Here is a 15,328-nt window from a genome sequence, read left to right as displayed (position 1 = left end):
AGCCACCCCTCCCAGTTTGGTGTCATCTGCAAATTTGATCAGGATGCCCTTGAGTCCATCATCCAAGTCGTTGATAAAGATGTTGAATAAGACCGGGCCCAAGACAGAACCCTGTGGCACCCCACTAGTCACTCTTCTCCAGGATGAAGAGGAACCATTGATGAGCACCCTTTGGGTTCGGTCAGTCAGCCAGTTACAAATCCACTGAGTGGTAGCATAGTCAAGACCACATTTTACCAGCTTCTTTACAAGAATATCATGGGGCACCTTGTCAAATGCCTTGCTGAAATCAAGGTAGGCTACATCCACTGCGTTCCCTTCATCTACCAGGCTTGTAATTCTGTCAAAAAACGAGATCAGGTTAGTCTGACATGACTTATTTTTCAGAAATCCATGCTGACTATTGGTGATCACAGCATTCCTTTCTAGGTGCTCACAGACTGTTTGCTTAATGATCTGCTCCAGAATCTTCCCTGGTATTGATGTCAGACTGACTGGGCGGTAATTATTTGGGTCCTCTCTTTCCCCCTTTTTGAAAATAGGGACAACATTTGCCCTCCTCCAGTCTGCCGGGACTTCGCCTGTTCTCCAGGAATTCTCAAAGATGACTGCCAGTGGTTCTGAGATCACATCTGCCAGTTCTTTTAATACTCTTGGATGCAGTTCATCTGGCCCTGGAGACTTGAATACATCTAAACTAGCCAAGTATTCTTGTACTATCTCCTTAGTTATTCTGGGCTGTGTTTCCTCTGCTGAATCATTTGCTCCAAATTCTTCAGGTCGGGCATTGTTTTCTTTCTCGGAGAAGACTGAGGCAAAGAAGGCATTGAGGAGTTCAGCCCTTTCTGTGTCCCCTGTTTGCATTTCACCATCTTCTCCTCTGAGTGACCCCACTGTTTCTTTGTTCTTCCTTTTGCTACGAACATACCCATAAAAGCCTTTTTTGTTGCTTTTAACCTCTCTAGCAAGCCTGAGTTCATTCTGTGCTTTAGCTTTTCTGACTTCTGACTGTCTACACGTGCTGGCTATTTGTTTGAATTCCTCTTTGGTGGTTTCCCCCCTTTTCCATTTTTTGTACACATCCTTTTTTAATCTTAACTCAGTTAAAAGTTCTTTAGATAGCCACCCTGGCTTCTTTAGGCACCTTCCATGTTTCCGTCTCATTGGTATTGCCTGAAGTTGTGCTTTTACTATCTCCCTCTTAACAAACTCCCAGCCATCATGAACTCCCTTTCCTTTTAGTATTACTGTCCATGGGATCTCACCCAGCACTTCCCTAAGTTTTATGAAGTCGGCTTTCTTAAAGTCAAGAAATTGAGTCCTAGTATGCTTGGCTGCTCCTTTCCGCTGTATAGTAAACTTCAGAAGAGCATGATCACTCGCGCCTAATGATCCTTCCACTTCTACCCCACTAACCAGGTCATCAATATTGGTTAGGACCAGATCTAAAATGGCTGTTCCTCTTGTTGCTTCTCCCACTCTCTGGACAATGAAGTTGTCTGCAAGGCCAGTGAGGAATCTGTTTGACCTTATGCTCTTGGCTGAGTTTGGCATCCAACAAATATCCAGATAATTGAAGTCCCCCATTACTACTATCTCCCTTCCTTTTGCATGCTTGGCCATCTGTTCCAGGAAGGCATCATCTATGTCCTCCGTTTGGCTTGGGGATCTATAGTAAACTGCCACAATGAGGTCACTGTTATTCTTCTCTCCCTTAATTTTGACCCAAATGCTCTCACTTTGGCTTTGAGGTTCTAAATCTTGGATCTCTTCACAGGTATACACATCCCTGACATATAACGCCACTCCTCCTCCTCCTTTCTTGTCTGGTCTGTTTCTCTGAAATAGATTGTATCCCTCCATTATTACATTCCAATCATGGGACTTATCCCACCAGGTTTCAGTGATGCCCATTATGTCATATTTAGTTTGCTGTACCAAGAGCTCAAGCTCATCTTGTTTATTTCCCATGCTTTGCGCATTAGTGTACAGACATTGAAATCCATTAATCATTCCCCCATGTCTCTTATTTAAGGATTTTTTTCCTCCCACCACTAGGTCTGCGTGCTGTTTGCTCCATTTGGTCTATGACATTTGGATGATCATCTTCATCAATTGATAGACTCCTACCTTCAGGAGCACTGTCTCCCTCTCCCACATTAGTCAGTTTAAAGCCCTCCTGATGAGGTTTCTGAGATTTTTGGCAAAAACATTCCTCCCAACCGTTGTGAGGTGCAGCCCATCGCTTGCCAGAAGTCCATCTTCAAGAAACTGCAGTCCGTGATCTAAGAATCCAAACCGTTCCTGTTTACACCATTTGCGAAGCCAGCTGTTCACTTCCACTATTTTTCCCTCTCTCCCTGGACCACGTCGTTCAACTGGGAGGACAGATGAGATGACAATTTGTGCATTTAATTGCTTCAATTTCCTGCCCAGAGCCTCGTAGTCTCTTTTGATCTTCTGGAGGCTATTGCTTGCAGTGTCATTGGTTCCCACATGAACCAAGAGGAAGGGGTATTTGTCAGTGGGTTTTATGATTCCTTGCAGTCGTTCAGTTACATCTTGGATCTTAGCCCCGGGGAGACAGCACACTTCCCGAGACATCTTGTCAGGCCCACAGATCACTGCTTCTGTTCCCCTCAGTGGGGAATCCCCTATCACCACTACACGCCTCCTCTTAGGTTTGGTCGGGGTTCTTCCGTGAGCTGTCCGTTCCAAGGTCGCCTGCACATTCCCTGAGGACTGACTTTGCTGCTCGTCTTCATATACCTGATCGACTGTAATGAGGGAGAGATCCTCAAATGGAGTCTGCTCTTCGTCTTCCATGCTAGGGGAGAGGACCTCAAAGCGATTGTGTATTTCTAAACAATCAGAGCGAACCCTGGGCCTCCTACTTCTTTGAGTCACGTTTCTCCATATATCTGGCTCCTGTGTTGGTGAACTAGCCTCCTTCTCAGGGGAGTCCCTTGTCTCCTCCTTGGTGGAGATGGTGTGCTCTGTTGCTTCCAAGAAGAGCTCCAGCTCTCTAATTCTTTGGAGCGTAGCTACACGTTCCTCCAGTTGCTGGACTTTGTCTTCTAAGAGGGCAATCAACATGCAATTGCTGCAGGTAAAGCTGCCTGCAACCTTTGGCAAGATGGCAAACATTGCGCAGGAACCGCAGGCGACTGCAGCTGTTCCCTCCCCCTCCATCTTGAGAACGTGTCGTTGGGGGTGGCTACAGCGGTCCTCCATCATAAAAAGCGTGAAGACAGGACAAATAACTCCCCCCCCCAAAAAACCCTAGGTCTCCCCCAACAAACGTTTGAGACTAGCTCCCCTAAATCTAGAAGATGGATCAAACTGCGTGCGCCGCTAGGCGTGTGCCGCTGCCCTGCAAGCTCTGATAAGCTCCTCCCACAGCTAATCACCTGCCTCAACAGAAACCCTGCCCCCTCTGACCTTTGCACAGGGAGAGCAGCCAATCAGCCACAAAGAAACACACACACACACACACACAAGAAAACCCTTTTTGCTCCTTCTTCAACTGCTGCCCTGCAAGCTCTGATCAGCACAATGCAAGCTATTATTCACGATTGTCCAAACCAAGATCCATAGTTTTTCATTGACTTTGGTTTTCCTTTGATAACTAAAACATTTTGCAGTCTGCATCCCTCTCAAATTGATTATTTTAAAAAATCAGAATTTAAATATTTCAAAATTGTCAATATGGAAAGCTATTGTGACAAAATTTCATTTCAGCTCTCTGTCATAAGGCTCCACTTTGCTGACAGAAGGCAATCGCAATAGACTGATCTGTAACCTATAGTTCAGATCCTGAAATATATTTTAGTTGTTTGATCAGAGATATGCTTATGCAAAACTGGAGCTCCGCACTGAGATATCATGCACAGAACAGGATGTTCCTAGAGACTAGCAAAGCTGAAAAGCTGCTGGATTTACCCCAAAGGACTTTTGCACCCTGCAAATTCAGACAGTCTTAGTTTGATGGGAAATGACAGCCACTGAGTTAGTGTGGAGGATGACTAGTACAAGCTGTTGCTGCATGTCATTCTCCCGCTATGAGCATAAAAAGAAACGCCAAGCCCAGCTGCTGCAGCACACAGTTCTACAATAATTCAACAAAATGGGAACCTTTAGCATCCACAAGTGTTACTGCTGATACTTCTGTTGGCCTAGGAGCAGAAAAGCCAGCAGAAAAATCAGTAAAAATAAGAAATATGCTTTCATTTGTGAAGGAAGGGGAGACAGAAACCTGCTGAGATAAATAAAGAACATTGAAAGTATATGGCATAAACTTCAAAAAAGCAGATCTTAAAGACAACAACTGATCTGGTCTTGAAACATAAAAAGATGTTACTGATTCTGGCATTTATCTTCACTAGCTACAAAGTGGTATTTCTTGCAGTTCGAAGCAATTCCTCTTCAAAGAGAACCTACATTGTGGTAGTTTTTCCAGCTCCATTGTGTCCCAGCAAAGAAGTTATGTTTCCTTCATAAAAGTTCAGGTTGAGATTCTGGACAGCTGCTTTGGATCCATAGACCTTTGTTATTCCATACAGAGAAACTCCCACTTTTAGGTTGGTCGGCTCAGGTTCAAGGTTAGAAGGCAGAGCACCTTGAACAACTATAAAACAACAAGAAAAGAGAAACCTTTTACTCTGTGCTTCAGATGGTGGGAATTTGCATATGCAATATATATGGACAGCTATCAGTAAAAGAAAACACAAAAAATGGTAAGTGTGCTAAGTGGCATGAAAATGTACCACACAGGCAGGTATGCTGGCGGAATGGCCTCTGGAGCTGGGAGTTCAAAATTTGTTTCGTTTTAAGGAGAGGAAAGGGGCGTATGTTGTGGATATCTGCTACTGCCCAGGTTTGACATGTGAAAAGGAGAAATGGAAAACACAGCTGTTTGGGTGGATACTAAGACTTCTTTCTATGAAAATTAGATGTACATGACCATACAGCCACAACATTTTGTAACAAGCTATAATGCATCAACGTGGGTTTTAAAGAAACAGCAGATTTGGCAGCAAATTTAAGAGCAGTGAGTTGTGGTTGTCTTCCCCCACCAAAGAAATATATGGTTCAAGATGGGTAGTCTTTAAATAGGTGGAAGATTAATATGGAAATTATACTGTGTGTATATATCTAACGACAAACAATCCCTGGTTCACCTACCTGTCAGTCATCACACACACTCCCTGCACAATCAGCTTGAGGGGGTAATTTTTGCTTTGGGATTTTACAATGCAGAGTATCCAAATAACCTACCCATATTTAAGTTTGCAAAACATGACAGCATACATATTTCCAAATATAGTCAGGGTCAGGTGAGGAATCTAAATTGTGTTGCCTTTTGTCATGACCCTTGACTCTAGTGGAGAGGGAGTCAGAGGTTGTGGGGCAGCGTAGCCAGATTCAGGGCACAGAGCTGACTGCTGAAGATAGGGAGACCCTTGGGCCTGAGACGGTTGGACAGGGCTTGACCCCCAGGGCTTGTAGGGCCAGAGCCTGGTCACTCACGGGCACCTGAGCCTGAAGAGCCAGGGGCTTCCCATGCATCACTAGTCTGGGAGAGCACCAGAAAGGAGACTGTGGAACAGCAAGGGAGTGTCCATCTTCAGGCCAGAGGGCTGGCCCTTTAAGCTTCTAAGGTTTTCTACAAGGAGGTGGAGCCTGGAGGAGGTAGTCTGCAGAGAGAGCCTTGAAAGGCTACAGTTTGTTCTCAGCCTTTGTTGAGCAAGTTGCTCACTTGCAGCTGTTCATGGTCCAGCCTCACCACCTTCTCTGTGCATCAGGTCAACATGCAACAACATTAAACTTTACCCCTCGTCTCAAGATAACTGCTCAGCTTTGAGCTCTGGCAAATATCTATGTTACATTTCAGTACAAGACTAATGGTTTGATTAAAGCGAGATCAGGCAAAGTGGCACCCTCCAGATATTGTTGGACTACAGCTCCCATCATCCTTGACCATGCTGGCAGAGCTGATGGGAGTTGTAGTCCAAAAACATCTCAAGGGCACCTTGTTGGGTGCCCTGGTTTAAAGTAAGCGAATCTATGAGATAAATATTCACCACATCTAAAAACTTGGAGTACGTACATATCTTTTCAGGGAATGCTGGCTCTTTTCTCAAGAAGAAATTGGTGAAAAGAAAGTTTTTCCTCTTCTCACTCCACAAGGGGAAATAGCCATAGCGCTCTGCCCAGTAAGATGGAAGGAGTGGAAAATACCACGGGGCTGCAATACCATACTTGCCTGTTAAAAAAATGAGAGAAAGAGAGAGAGAGAGGCTGAGAAGTTGGGGAAAGTTACTCTATAGCATGTGACGGTCTGAATTAGGTTTACATGGTCTATACGACTGCAAGCCCAAAGAATGTGGTAGTGTGAGTTCAATGTGATTTCATCATTTCCCCAGAGTATATTGCACTTGTGTGCTGTGCAACCTCTGATCAAGTGAATGTGTTGTTTTCTTCCCTAATTTCCCAGGATTATGTTAGTATCCTAAGGGTACCCAGACCACATGGCTAGAGGGCCACAGGGCTCTATGAGGACAGTGGCTGTTTGCTGCTGCCCAGCGAGGGACTTGCCTGTTGCTGGGGGGCTGAAGGGCCTTGCCTTCCTCCTTCCATCTGGGCAGAGAGGGCTCCGTTTTTGTTTTTTAAATTGCTTTTTTTTATCTATGTCATTTTAAATTGTAACTGATATTAATGCTGTATTCTCAGTTTTAGATTTTATGATTTATATGGAAGTTGTTTTCCATTTTGTTGTGTATCAAATCAAAATGTTTATTCGGCTTTACGCCCATCATAAAGCACAACACACAAAACAAATCAAATAAAACAGCGGTCTCGTACAAGCCACAAGTAATATAACACAATTCACAGCTCACAAGGACAAATATTGGCAAATCAAGACAGAGATTTAAGATTAAAGTTAAAAATTAGGCACTACGCTAAAATCAATATCTGATGTCAATATCAAAAATTCGTATAACTATCAATAATCAGCTAACATTCCATTCCGTCTCTTGTACGAGAGAACGGCTGTTAGGAATTTAGCAACCTGTAGAGTAATATAAGGATCTACATCTTGAAGAACCCAGGCAAGCTGTAGGTCTACTGGTTTGTCAGCCATAGGCTGGATTATGGAGTTTAGTATACTAGCACGAGCTGAACTGTACATAGGGCAGATAAACATAACATGATGTAAAGATTCAGATGTTTTCATTTCACAAGCACACATTGGAGGGACTTGGCCCTTAGTGAATCTATGTCTCAGCACGTTTGTTGGAAAAACATTGAACCTGGCTCTAATGAAGGCATATCGGTGAGATGCGGCTATAAGCGATGTTAAGTAGGACGGAGCACGATAGATAGGGGTTATGCCGAGATTTAATGGCGAGCAGGCTCCACCACCAGCTAAGAAATTTTGGTATAGCTCCACATCATCCAGCCTTTGATTTATACACCTTTTTGCCGCGTTTAGATCCAGTTTGAGCAATTCCGTGGGCGAGATCTCATAGGACAGCAATTTGGCATGGATTTTTCCTGACCACAAATTTGTGAAGTCATCCCGCCACATGCATTGAATGAGATAGTGGTTCGGGAGTTTATGCCATAGGGATATCCAATAAATCAAAACTCTCCTCCATAAAACTAACTCCACTGAGGGGATCTTCATTTCTAAGCGAATAGCCGCATTACTTACGCATGTTGGTAGTTTTAAAAGTCGGCGTAAGAATTGGCTTTGAAGCGACTCTAAAGGTGAGAGGTTTGCAAAGGCAGCCCATAAAGGTGCAGCATAGGCCATTGTGGCCATCACTTTGATGCTGTACACTTTCAAGGCCGCAGGGATGAATAAGGCCCCCTCAGAGTAGAAAAAACGGAGGAGGGAGTGTGATAGGGCTTTTGTCTTGTTTTGAAGATATTCAACGTGCGCTTTCCACCCTAAATTATATTGAAAATAAATTCCTAAATAATTAAATTTATGTACTTGTTCGATTTTTGTGCCCTCCAATTTCCATGAATATAATTTTCGACTCCTTGAAAATATCAGTACTTTGGACTTGGTGTGGTTGATAGACAGATGATTAGAATGGCAATATGACGCAAAAATCTTTAGTGCCCTCCTTAATCCCACTCTGGAGTAAGAGAGTAGTACCGCATCATCTGCGTAGAGAAGTAAAGGACAACAATAATCTGCTATACGGGGGGTGTGGATAAATTTTTGTGAGTCAATTAATGGGTTCCTCATATCACTGATAAATAAGTTAAAAAGAAGAGGCGCTAAAATACAACCCTGGCGTACACCCTTGTTTACTGGCACTGGGTTAGTTAGGTCTCCAGCAGGGGATATCCTTACCCTGGCCACGGACCCGGCATGAAGTTGGGAGATAAGCCACAGGAGCCTTCTATCTATTCCCCAGCAGGCAAGTTTATCCCATAGTAATTGCCTCGGAATACTATCAAACGCAGCTTTCAAATCTATGAAGGCTGCGCAAAGTTGGCCCCGTCGAGGTGTCGAGTATTTCCGGGCTAAGTGATAAAGAATAATTGCCTGATCTGTTGTGGATCGGTTTAATCTAAATCCAGCTTGCTCATGCCCAATCAGGTCAGCCTCAACTGACCACTTCATCAGCCTTGCCAGCAAAAAACGGGCATATATTTTCCCAATGGACGATAGCAGACTGATATTCCGGTAATTCCCTGGGTCACCGGGAGGGCCTTTTTTGTAGATAGGAATTATAATGGCCTCCTTCCACGTTCCTGGTATTAAGCCCGTGGCATTTATTGCATCAAACGTTTTAGCTAAAATCCCTGCCCACCATGCAGAATGTAGCTTTATAGCCTCAACAGGGACCAAATCTGGCCCAGGGGCCTTACCAGTTTTCAGCTCAGCTATCAATTCTAGGATTTCAGCAGGGTCGGTATTGGGCCAGACGGGAAGGGGATTAGAAGGTCTCCAGTGAGTGGCCGGAGCTTCTGCCACTGAGAAATATTTTCTCAGGAACTGCTCCCATGTAGGGGCCGGGATCACCGTTAAGGGGTATTTCGTGTTTCTTCCCTTTATTAAGGACCAAAATTTCCGGGAGTTATGAGATTTTGAGGCAGAAATTATAGTCTGCCAGCGATTTAAATGCCATTCCCGTTTGGCCGATTTCTGGGCCTGTTTGTATGCTTTTTTAGCCAGGGAATAAGATGGAGGTAAGGCCAGAGCGCCGGAAAGTTTATAGTCATTATATATTGTATGTAGATGGAGTCTGGCTAGTTTACAAGCAGAGTTGAACCAAGGGGCGCCAAATTTAAAATAATCGTTTTTAACTCCATAGCTTGGAGAAGTAAAAAAGCGAGTTAAAACTTCTATCAGGCAAGAGAAAAAATTCATACAGGTAATAGGATCACGCGGGACTATTCCTACGTCCGGCTGATCACCAGGAAACTTTTCTCGGATAAAATCCGTATATCTATGGGCGAGGGCAGGGGACCATCTAATCCCCTTTATTTTAGTGGACGGCTCCACAATCACCGGGATTGGGTGGGAGCGCTCGAGCAGGTGCCAGTCAACACATAACTTGGTTGTCAGGGGAAGATGGTCACTAAATTGGGCATTATCAATTTTAAAAGAGGTGACATTCAAAAATAGATCCCGGGAAACCAATACATAGTCAAGAACACTGTTTGATTTTAGCCCCAGATGGGTGAACTCTCCTGGTTTATCTGGAGGACACCTGCCGTTTAATATAATTAAATTAAGGCGTAAAGCCATCTGGTAAAGCATCACTCCCGCCTTATTGACTTTTACATCCTTTGATATTCTAGTGGGGATATATACTAGATCGTAGGTTTGAGCGCCGGGGTCGACCCACCATTTAGACTTTATAAGAGCCTCCCGATTTGAGGCTATCCGAGCGTTAAAATCGCCTCCGGTAATGGAGGGGACATTAGGATATTTAAGATAACAAGAAAGTAAAAAATCCTCTAGGGATTCCCATCTAGAAGTAAGATCAGCTGCTAACCCTCCCGGGGGGAAATAGACATTTGTAACCAATAAAGAGAAGTTTCCACCAGAGATCAGTCCGGTAATAGCATAAGGCGGAAATGCGTGCACTAGTGAAAGTTTAGCCCGAAGTTTAAGGGAGATACCATTTTGTTGTGTACTTTTTGATGTGTTTTATTTATTGCTTATGACTTTTGTTACGTTGGTAATTATGTAAATCTTGTCATGTTGTAAGCAGCCTTGAGCATTGTTTTAACTATGGAAAGGTGGCGAACAAATAAAATGATGATAATGATGCCACTATGATGTCAAAATAATTACATTGAAACACACACATACATTCCTGAATTCATCTGCCTCTAGAAATATAGTGGAAGAGCTCACCATAATTTACATATGGAAAATTATGAGTGATACCCATTCTGGTTATGACATTTGTAAGGACTTTGTATGGCCATTTGTCATGCAAATACATCCTTCTGCACAGTTCCTAGAAGCAAAGAATGGTAGTATGTGCAATCATATAGGGCACATGTCATTTGTTAAGCACTTGCAAATGTGCAAGGGAGAGGATGCCCACATTAGGAATTATTATTTATTATTATTATTATTATTATTATTAACAACAACAATACCCCACATATCTGGCTGGGTTGCCCCAACCAAAGAATGTCTTTGGTGGCTTCTCTGGGGTTAACAACACAGTGGGCTGCAGTCCATAATCTGTCCCATCTAACACAAACTTAATAGACAAATAATGCCCTTATGAGCACCCTACTAATTGTGTGTGAAAATTCTTGCATGCACTACTTACCTGGAAAAACATTCCTAATGTACCAGCCCAGAATGAAATAAATAAAAGAATCTATCAGAATTAACCAGCACATCCAGACAAAATTAGTCTCATCTCCAGACATAGGTGATTTATACATATTATCCCACTGCAGGCCTACAAAAGAGAAAAGGTAAGATAAAGACAATTTCTACATTAGCCAATGAAACAGACAGCACCAGGGCTACCCAGAGAAGTGTCCACATAAGAAGAACCCTTACCAACGCCCTGCTCTTCATAGCGGGCAACGTACTGGCTTGCATAGCTGAAGGCGGTTGGAGACAGCAGGCTCTGGAAAAAGCAGGGGAGAAACAAACACACAAAAACCCTGCTGAAATATTTGCATACAAATATCCAGGTAAATATATGAAGACGATGCGGATTTCAGATAAATATAAAATGTAAGTATAGTTGTAAAATTATACCCCATGATTCAGATGAAAATGAAAGTATTTTTTTTTAAACTAAAGAAGGGAGAGAGTGGGGAGATGAGAAAGAAGGCATTCCTGAGAGAATGAGCACAAAGAAGCCTTGGGAATCATTCTTATTATCCCTGTAGACTCTTCTTCCTACAAGGAGAGTAAGGCAACATCCATGCAGTTCACCCTATAAACTGGCACACACACACACACACAGAGAGAGAGAGAGAGAGAGAGAGAGAGAGAGAGAGAGAGTTCTAGGGACCACTGACTGAGCATCATGACACGAGTGTGCTTTTTTGAATCCAGCATTGCACATCCAAACCAAATATTCTTGACATTTTGCCAATTCTCATCTATTTTACCCTGTATTGCATAAGAGGAAACATAGAAGTGTTAACTAGGGCCGACCCAAGACATTTTGGCACCTGAGGCAGACCCCAAAATGGCGCCCCCCCCTTCCCACCAGGGAAGTAGAGATGAAGGAAGATCTATGTCAGGGATAAGAAGGAAGGAAGATCAGCATTGGAATCTGCTGGCCCTGTGAACCCTGCTGCCTGAAGCAATTGGGCCTAATATTACACCACTGCTATTGTGTGGTTGAGTGACATGTGTATTTAAGTTGACCCCCCCCCCCACAAATTCTTTGGTAAATGACCCTTCCCCCAGCCGTCAGACGTCTTGAACTACAATTCCCACCAGCCCCACCTAGCACTGCCCTGCTGGAGCGGATGGGAGTTGTAGTCCAAAACTTCTGTGGGCTCCAGGTTGACTAAGGCTGCCCCAGCACCTTCACGCATCTTAACACAGCTGAGAGGTTTACCAGCAGGCTCTTCACGGAAAAGCTCACGTGATTCTCAACGACAAGCAGGACGATGAATGGGAAAAAGGTCAGGATGTAGATGAGACAGCCCACCAAGGCAGCAATGTTGGTGTTGTTGAAGAAGACGCTGATGAGGTAGCACATGGCGATGATGGAGAAGCTGTAGTCCAGGAGGTACAGGAACAGTATCACAACGTTTATATGGGAAAGGACGTTCCCAACTTTGAGCATAACAATGAGAAACGTGGTAGTAATTAGGAGAAAGGTGGCACACTCAATGAACCAGGCGATGAAGTGACTGCTGGAATTGACACCCATCATCTTCATATACTATGGAGGGAGAAATAATAAAAGGATAGCCACTTAATTGAATTCAAACATGTATATTAGTTATTACTATTATTTATTATGAAAACAAATTTAGAAACCAGTTTCAAAGAGGTGCACAGGATAAAAACAGACTAAAACGCAGAAACACAAGCTCAAAGAAAAATAAAATCAATTTAGCCAACTCAATTTAGCCAACTCAATTTAGCCAACAATTTTTAAAGCAATTTAAATTTAAAGCAATTTTTAAAGCAATAAAACCATTTAGACAAACACCAAAGTATTAAGTGCTGTCGTCTTCTAAAACAGGTAAAGGACCCCCGACAGTTAAGTCCAGTCATGAACGACTCTGGGGTTGCAGTACTCATCTCACTTTATTGGCCGAGGGGAAATGCCGTTTATCTTCCTGCTGGAGCGGTACCTATTTATCTACTTGCACTTTGACATGCTTTCAAACTGCTAGGTTGGCAGGAGCTGGGACTGAGCAATGGGAGCTCACCCAGGTAAAAAAGGTAAAGGACCCCTGGACCGTTAAGTCCAGTCAAAGGCAACTATGGGGTTGTAGCGCTCATCTTGCTTTCAGGCTGAGAGAGCCGGTGTTTGTCCACAGACAGTTTTCCAGGTCATGTGGCCAGCATGACTAAACCACTACTGGTGCATGGAGGACCGTGATGAGTGCCACAGCACATGGAAACGCCATTTACCTTCCCATCACAGTGGTACCTATTTATCTTCTTGCACCAGTGTGCTTTCAAACTGCTAGGTTGGAAGGAGCTGGGACTGAGAAACGGGAGCTCACCTCATCGCGGGGATTTGAACCGCCAACCTTCCGATCGGCAAGCCCAAGAGGTTCAGTGGTTTAGACCACAGCGCCACCCAGATATTCTAATTATGTACTGTAGGCATAGTAAGATGGCCATTGTCTCTTCTTTTAAAATAGAAGGGGTAACTGCTGGTCTGTAGCATTAATTTCAGTTTTACAGTCTCTGAGAGGGACATGTCAGTCCTTACCAGGAATGCCCAAATTGTGCCCCACTAAGCTGAATGTGCACACCCTAATGAATTGTGAGAAATCAGATGCTTGAGGCCACTGTTACCTCTCCAGTTCGTATTTCTGCAAACGCTGACTAACTGCAAAGCAGGTTTTGTTTTTTTTGTGTGTGTGTTTTTAAAATTGGGTGTTGTAGAGGTTGCCTTACAAGGCCAGTGGGCTATGTGTGCATTGATGGGTTTACAAGCGGCAATGGCCCAACCTATCAAGTGTGCTCCCAGTAGGGACTATTGACTGGTGCCAGGTCAGCAATAGCTCTGCCAGCTTCTTCCAACAAGTATTGTTTCCTGCACCAAAATCTTTAACGTATTATGATCAAAAAGTTGGAATCTCTAACTGGCTAAGCTATGAAAAAAAATGAAATAAATAAACTAACACCATGGTGGAGTTCAAACGGAGTGGCACTTACCTCCCAAATATATAAGTTTCTCAAAAATACCAGCTATTCTAATATTTTAAATTGCCAATGTGCTGAACAAATCATGCACCCCACCCTAAAATTCACTCCATTTAACATTTCCAGGCTGTTTCTTTGGAGTGAACATTTATAACTCAAGGATTAGGAGGCAGACTTCCTTGTACGACATCCTTGAATGCTACTGGTGCATGTGTGAAATATTTTGCTCCATTTGCCCCAAATATTTTGCCTGGTTATTTTTTTAACTCAGCATAAACAAGAATGTGTGGACCACTTCTTATGTTACATTGTTGAGCCGCTTTAACACAGCTTCTTCCCTGGCAGAAACGTAATACCAGAGGTGTGAGAAGATCACACTGTAACTCCTCCTCATGCCTGCATTACCACATTTTGCAAGAGAGAGTTATTCTGGCATGGCCAAGACTCTCTGAAGCTAACCTCCAACAGAGCTACTCTGCCCTTTCCCTACAAATACTTTGAGGATTAGATACACAGATATAACTCTACAAAAGTTAAGACTCTCCACACTTGCTGCTCATCTAATATTACACAAATGACATCAGAGCTGTTTCACAGTGGAACAATCTCCCTCAGAAGGTGGTGCCCTCTGCCTCATGCAAGGTTTTTAAGCAGAGGTTGGATGGCCATCTGTCAGGGATGCTTGAGCTGAGATTCCTGCATTGCAGGGGGTTGGACTAGATGACCCGAGATGATTCTGTGAAATAGTAGTATCTCTGTGGGGATCTGTTTGCTCAAAAACAATAATTTTCTTTGTTTAACCTGTGGAATCGATTGAATCGCTAATGAAAGTGCTAAAAGTCCCACTGAGTGTTAGGACAGCACACAGGAACATTTTTAGCAGAAATAGCCTCATATTTTAAATAAGTGTACACTAAATTGAGAGTAGTTGGGCTAAGGCAATAATTGATTCTGTGGAAGTGGATGCTGTACTTCACTGACTACCAAGATAAAGAATTACAAAGCCCTTTTGCTCCTCTGGTGGAAGTTTAGTTTGAAAGGGGAAAGATTTTCACATTGATCGCTATGATGTCTCACAGGAAATCTAATCTTGCACATGCCTCACTTGAGATAATAACACAAAAAACACCATGGTATGTAAGAGGTCAGGAAAGTAGAATCATGTCAGAAGAACCAATTATGAAAGAAATAATTTCTTAACAACTCGCTGATGTATCTAAATAAAATAGCGAACAGCTTCCAATCACTGATCTTACTAATGACTTTTCTTCTATAATCTATGGCTTTCTTTTAGAGGCCCATAATCCAAAGAACCCCTTTGCTGTGTGCAAAAGTTTTTAAGAGCTCAGGAAGCTGCCTTACGAAAGGTCAGACCGTTTGCACATCGAGTTAAGCATGGTTGACACTGATTGGTGGCGGGTCTCCAGAGTTTCAGACAGGAGTCTTTCCCAGTCAGGCCTGGAAATGCCAGGG

At 43.3% G+C, this 15,328-nt stretch overlaps 1 protein-coding gene across 1 annotated transcript in view; it reads right to left on the bottom strand.

Moving 5' to 3' along the window:
- ABCA12 (ATP binding cassette subfamily A member 12) overlaps positions 1–15,328 on the bottom strand; it is a 125,423-nt gene that overhangs the window by 45,474 nt on the left and 64,621 nt on the right. Inside the window, exons 25-29 of the mRNA XM_081014929.1 lie at positions 12,081–12,410; positions 11,060–11,129; positions 10,821–10,955; positions 6,110–6,265; positions 4,441–4,627 (exon numbers count right to left, since the gene is read on the bottom strand). Coding sequence (XP_080871055.1) covers positions 4,441–4,627; positions 6,110–6,265; positions 10,821–10,955; positions 11,060–11,129; positions 12,081–12,410 — 878 coding nt within the window. The remainder of the gene's footprint in view (positions 1–4,440; positions 4,628–6,109; positions 6,266–10,820; positions 10,956–11,059; positions 11,130–12,080; positions 12,411–15,328) is intronic.

The sequence above is a fragment of the Podarcis pityusensis genome (genome assembly GCF_964106645.2).
Source record: "Podarcis pityusensis genome assembly, chromosome: 1".
Taxonomy (NCBI): domain Eukaryota; kingdom Metazoa; phylum Chordata; class Lepidosauria; order Squamata; family Lacertidae; genus Podarcis; species Podarcis pityusensis.
The sequence above is the reverse complement of the archived record's forward strand: the minus strand, read 5'-3'. Positions and strand labels throughout refer to the sequence as shown.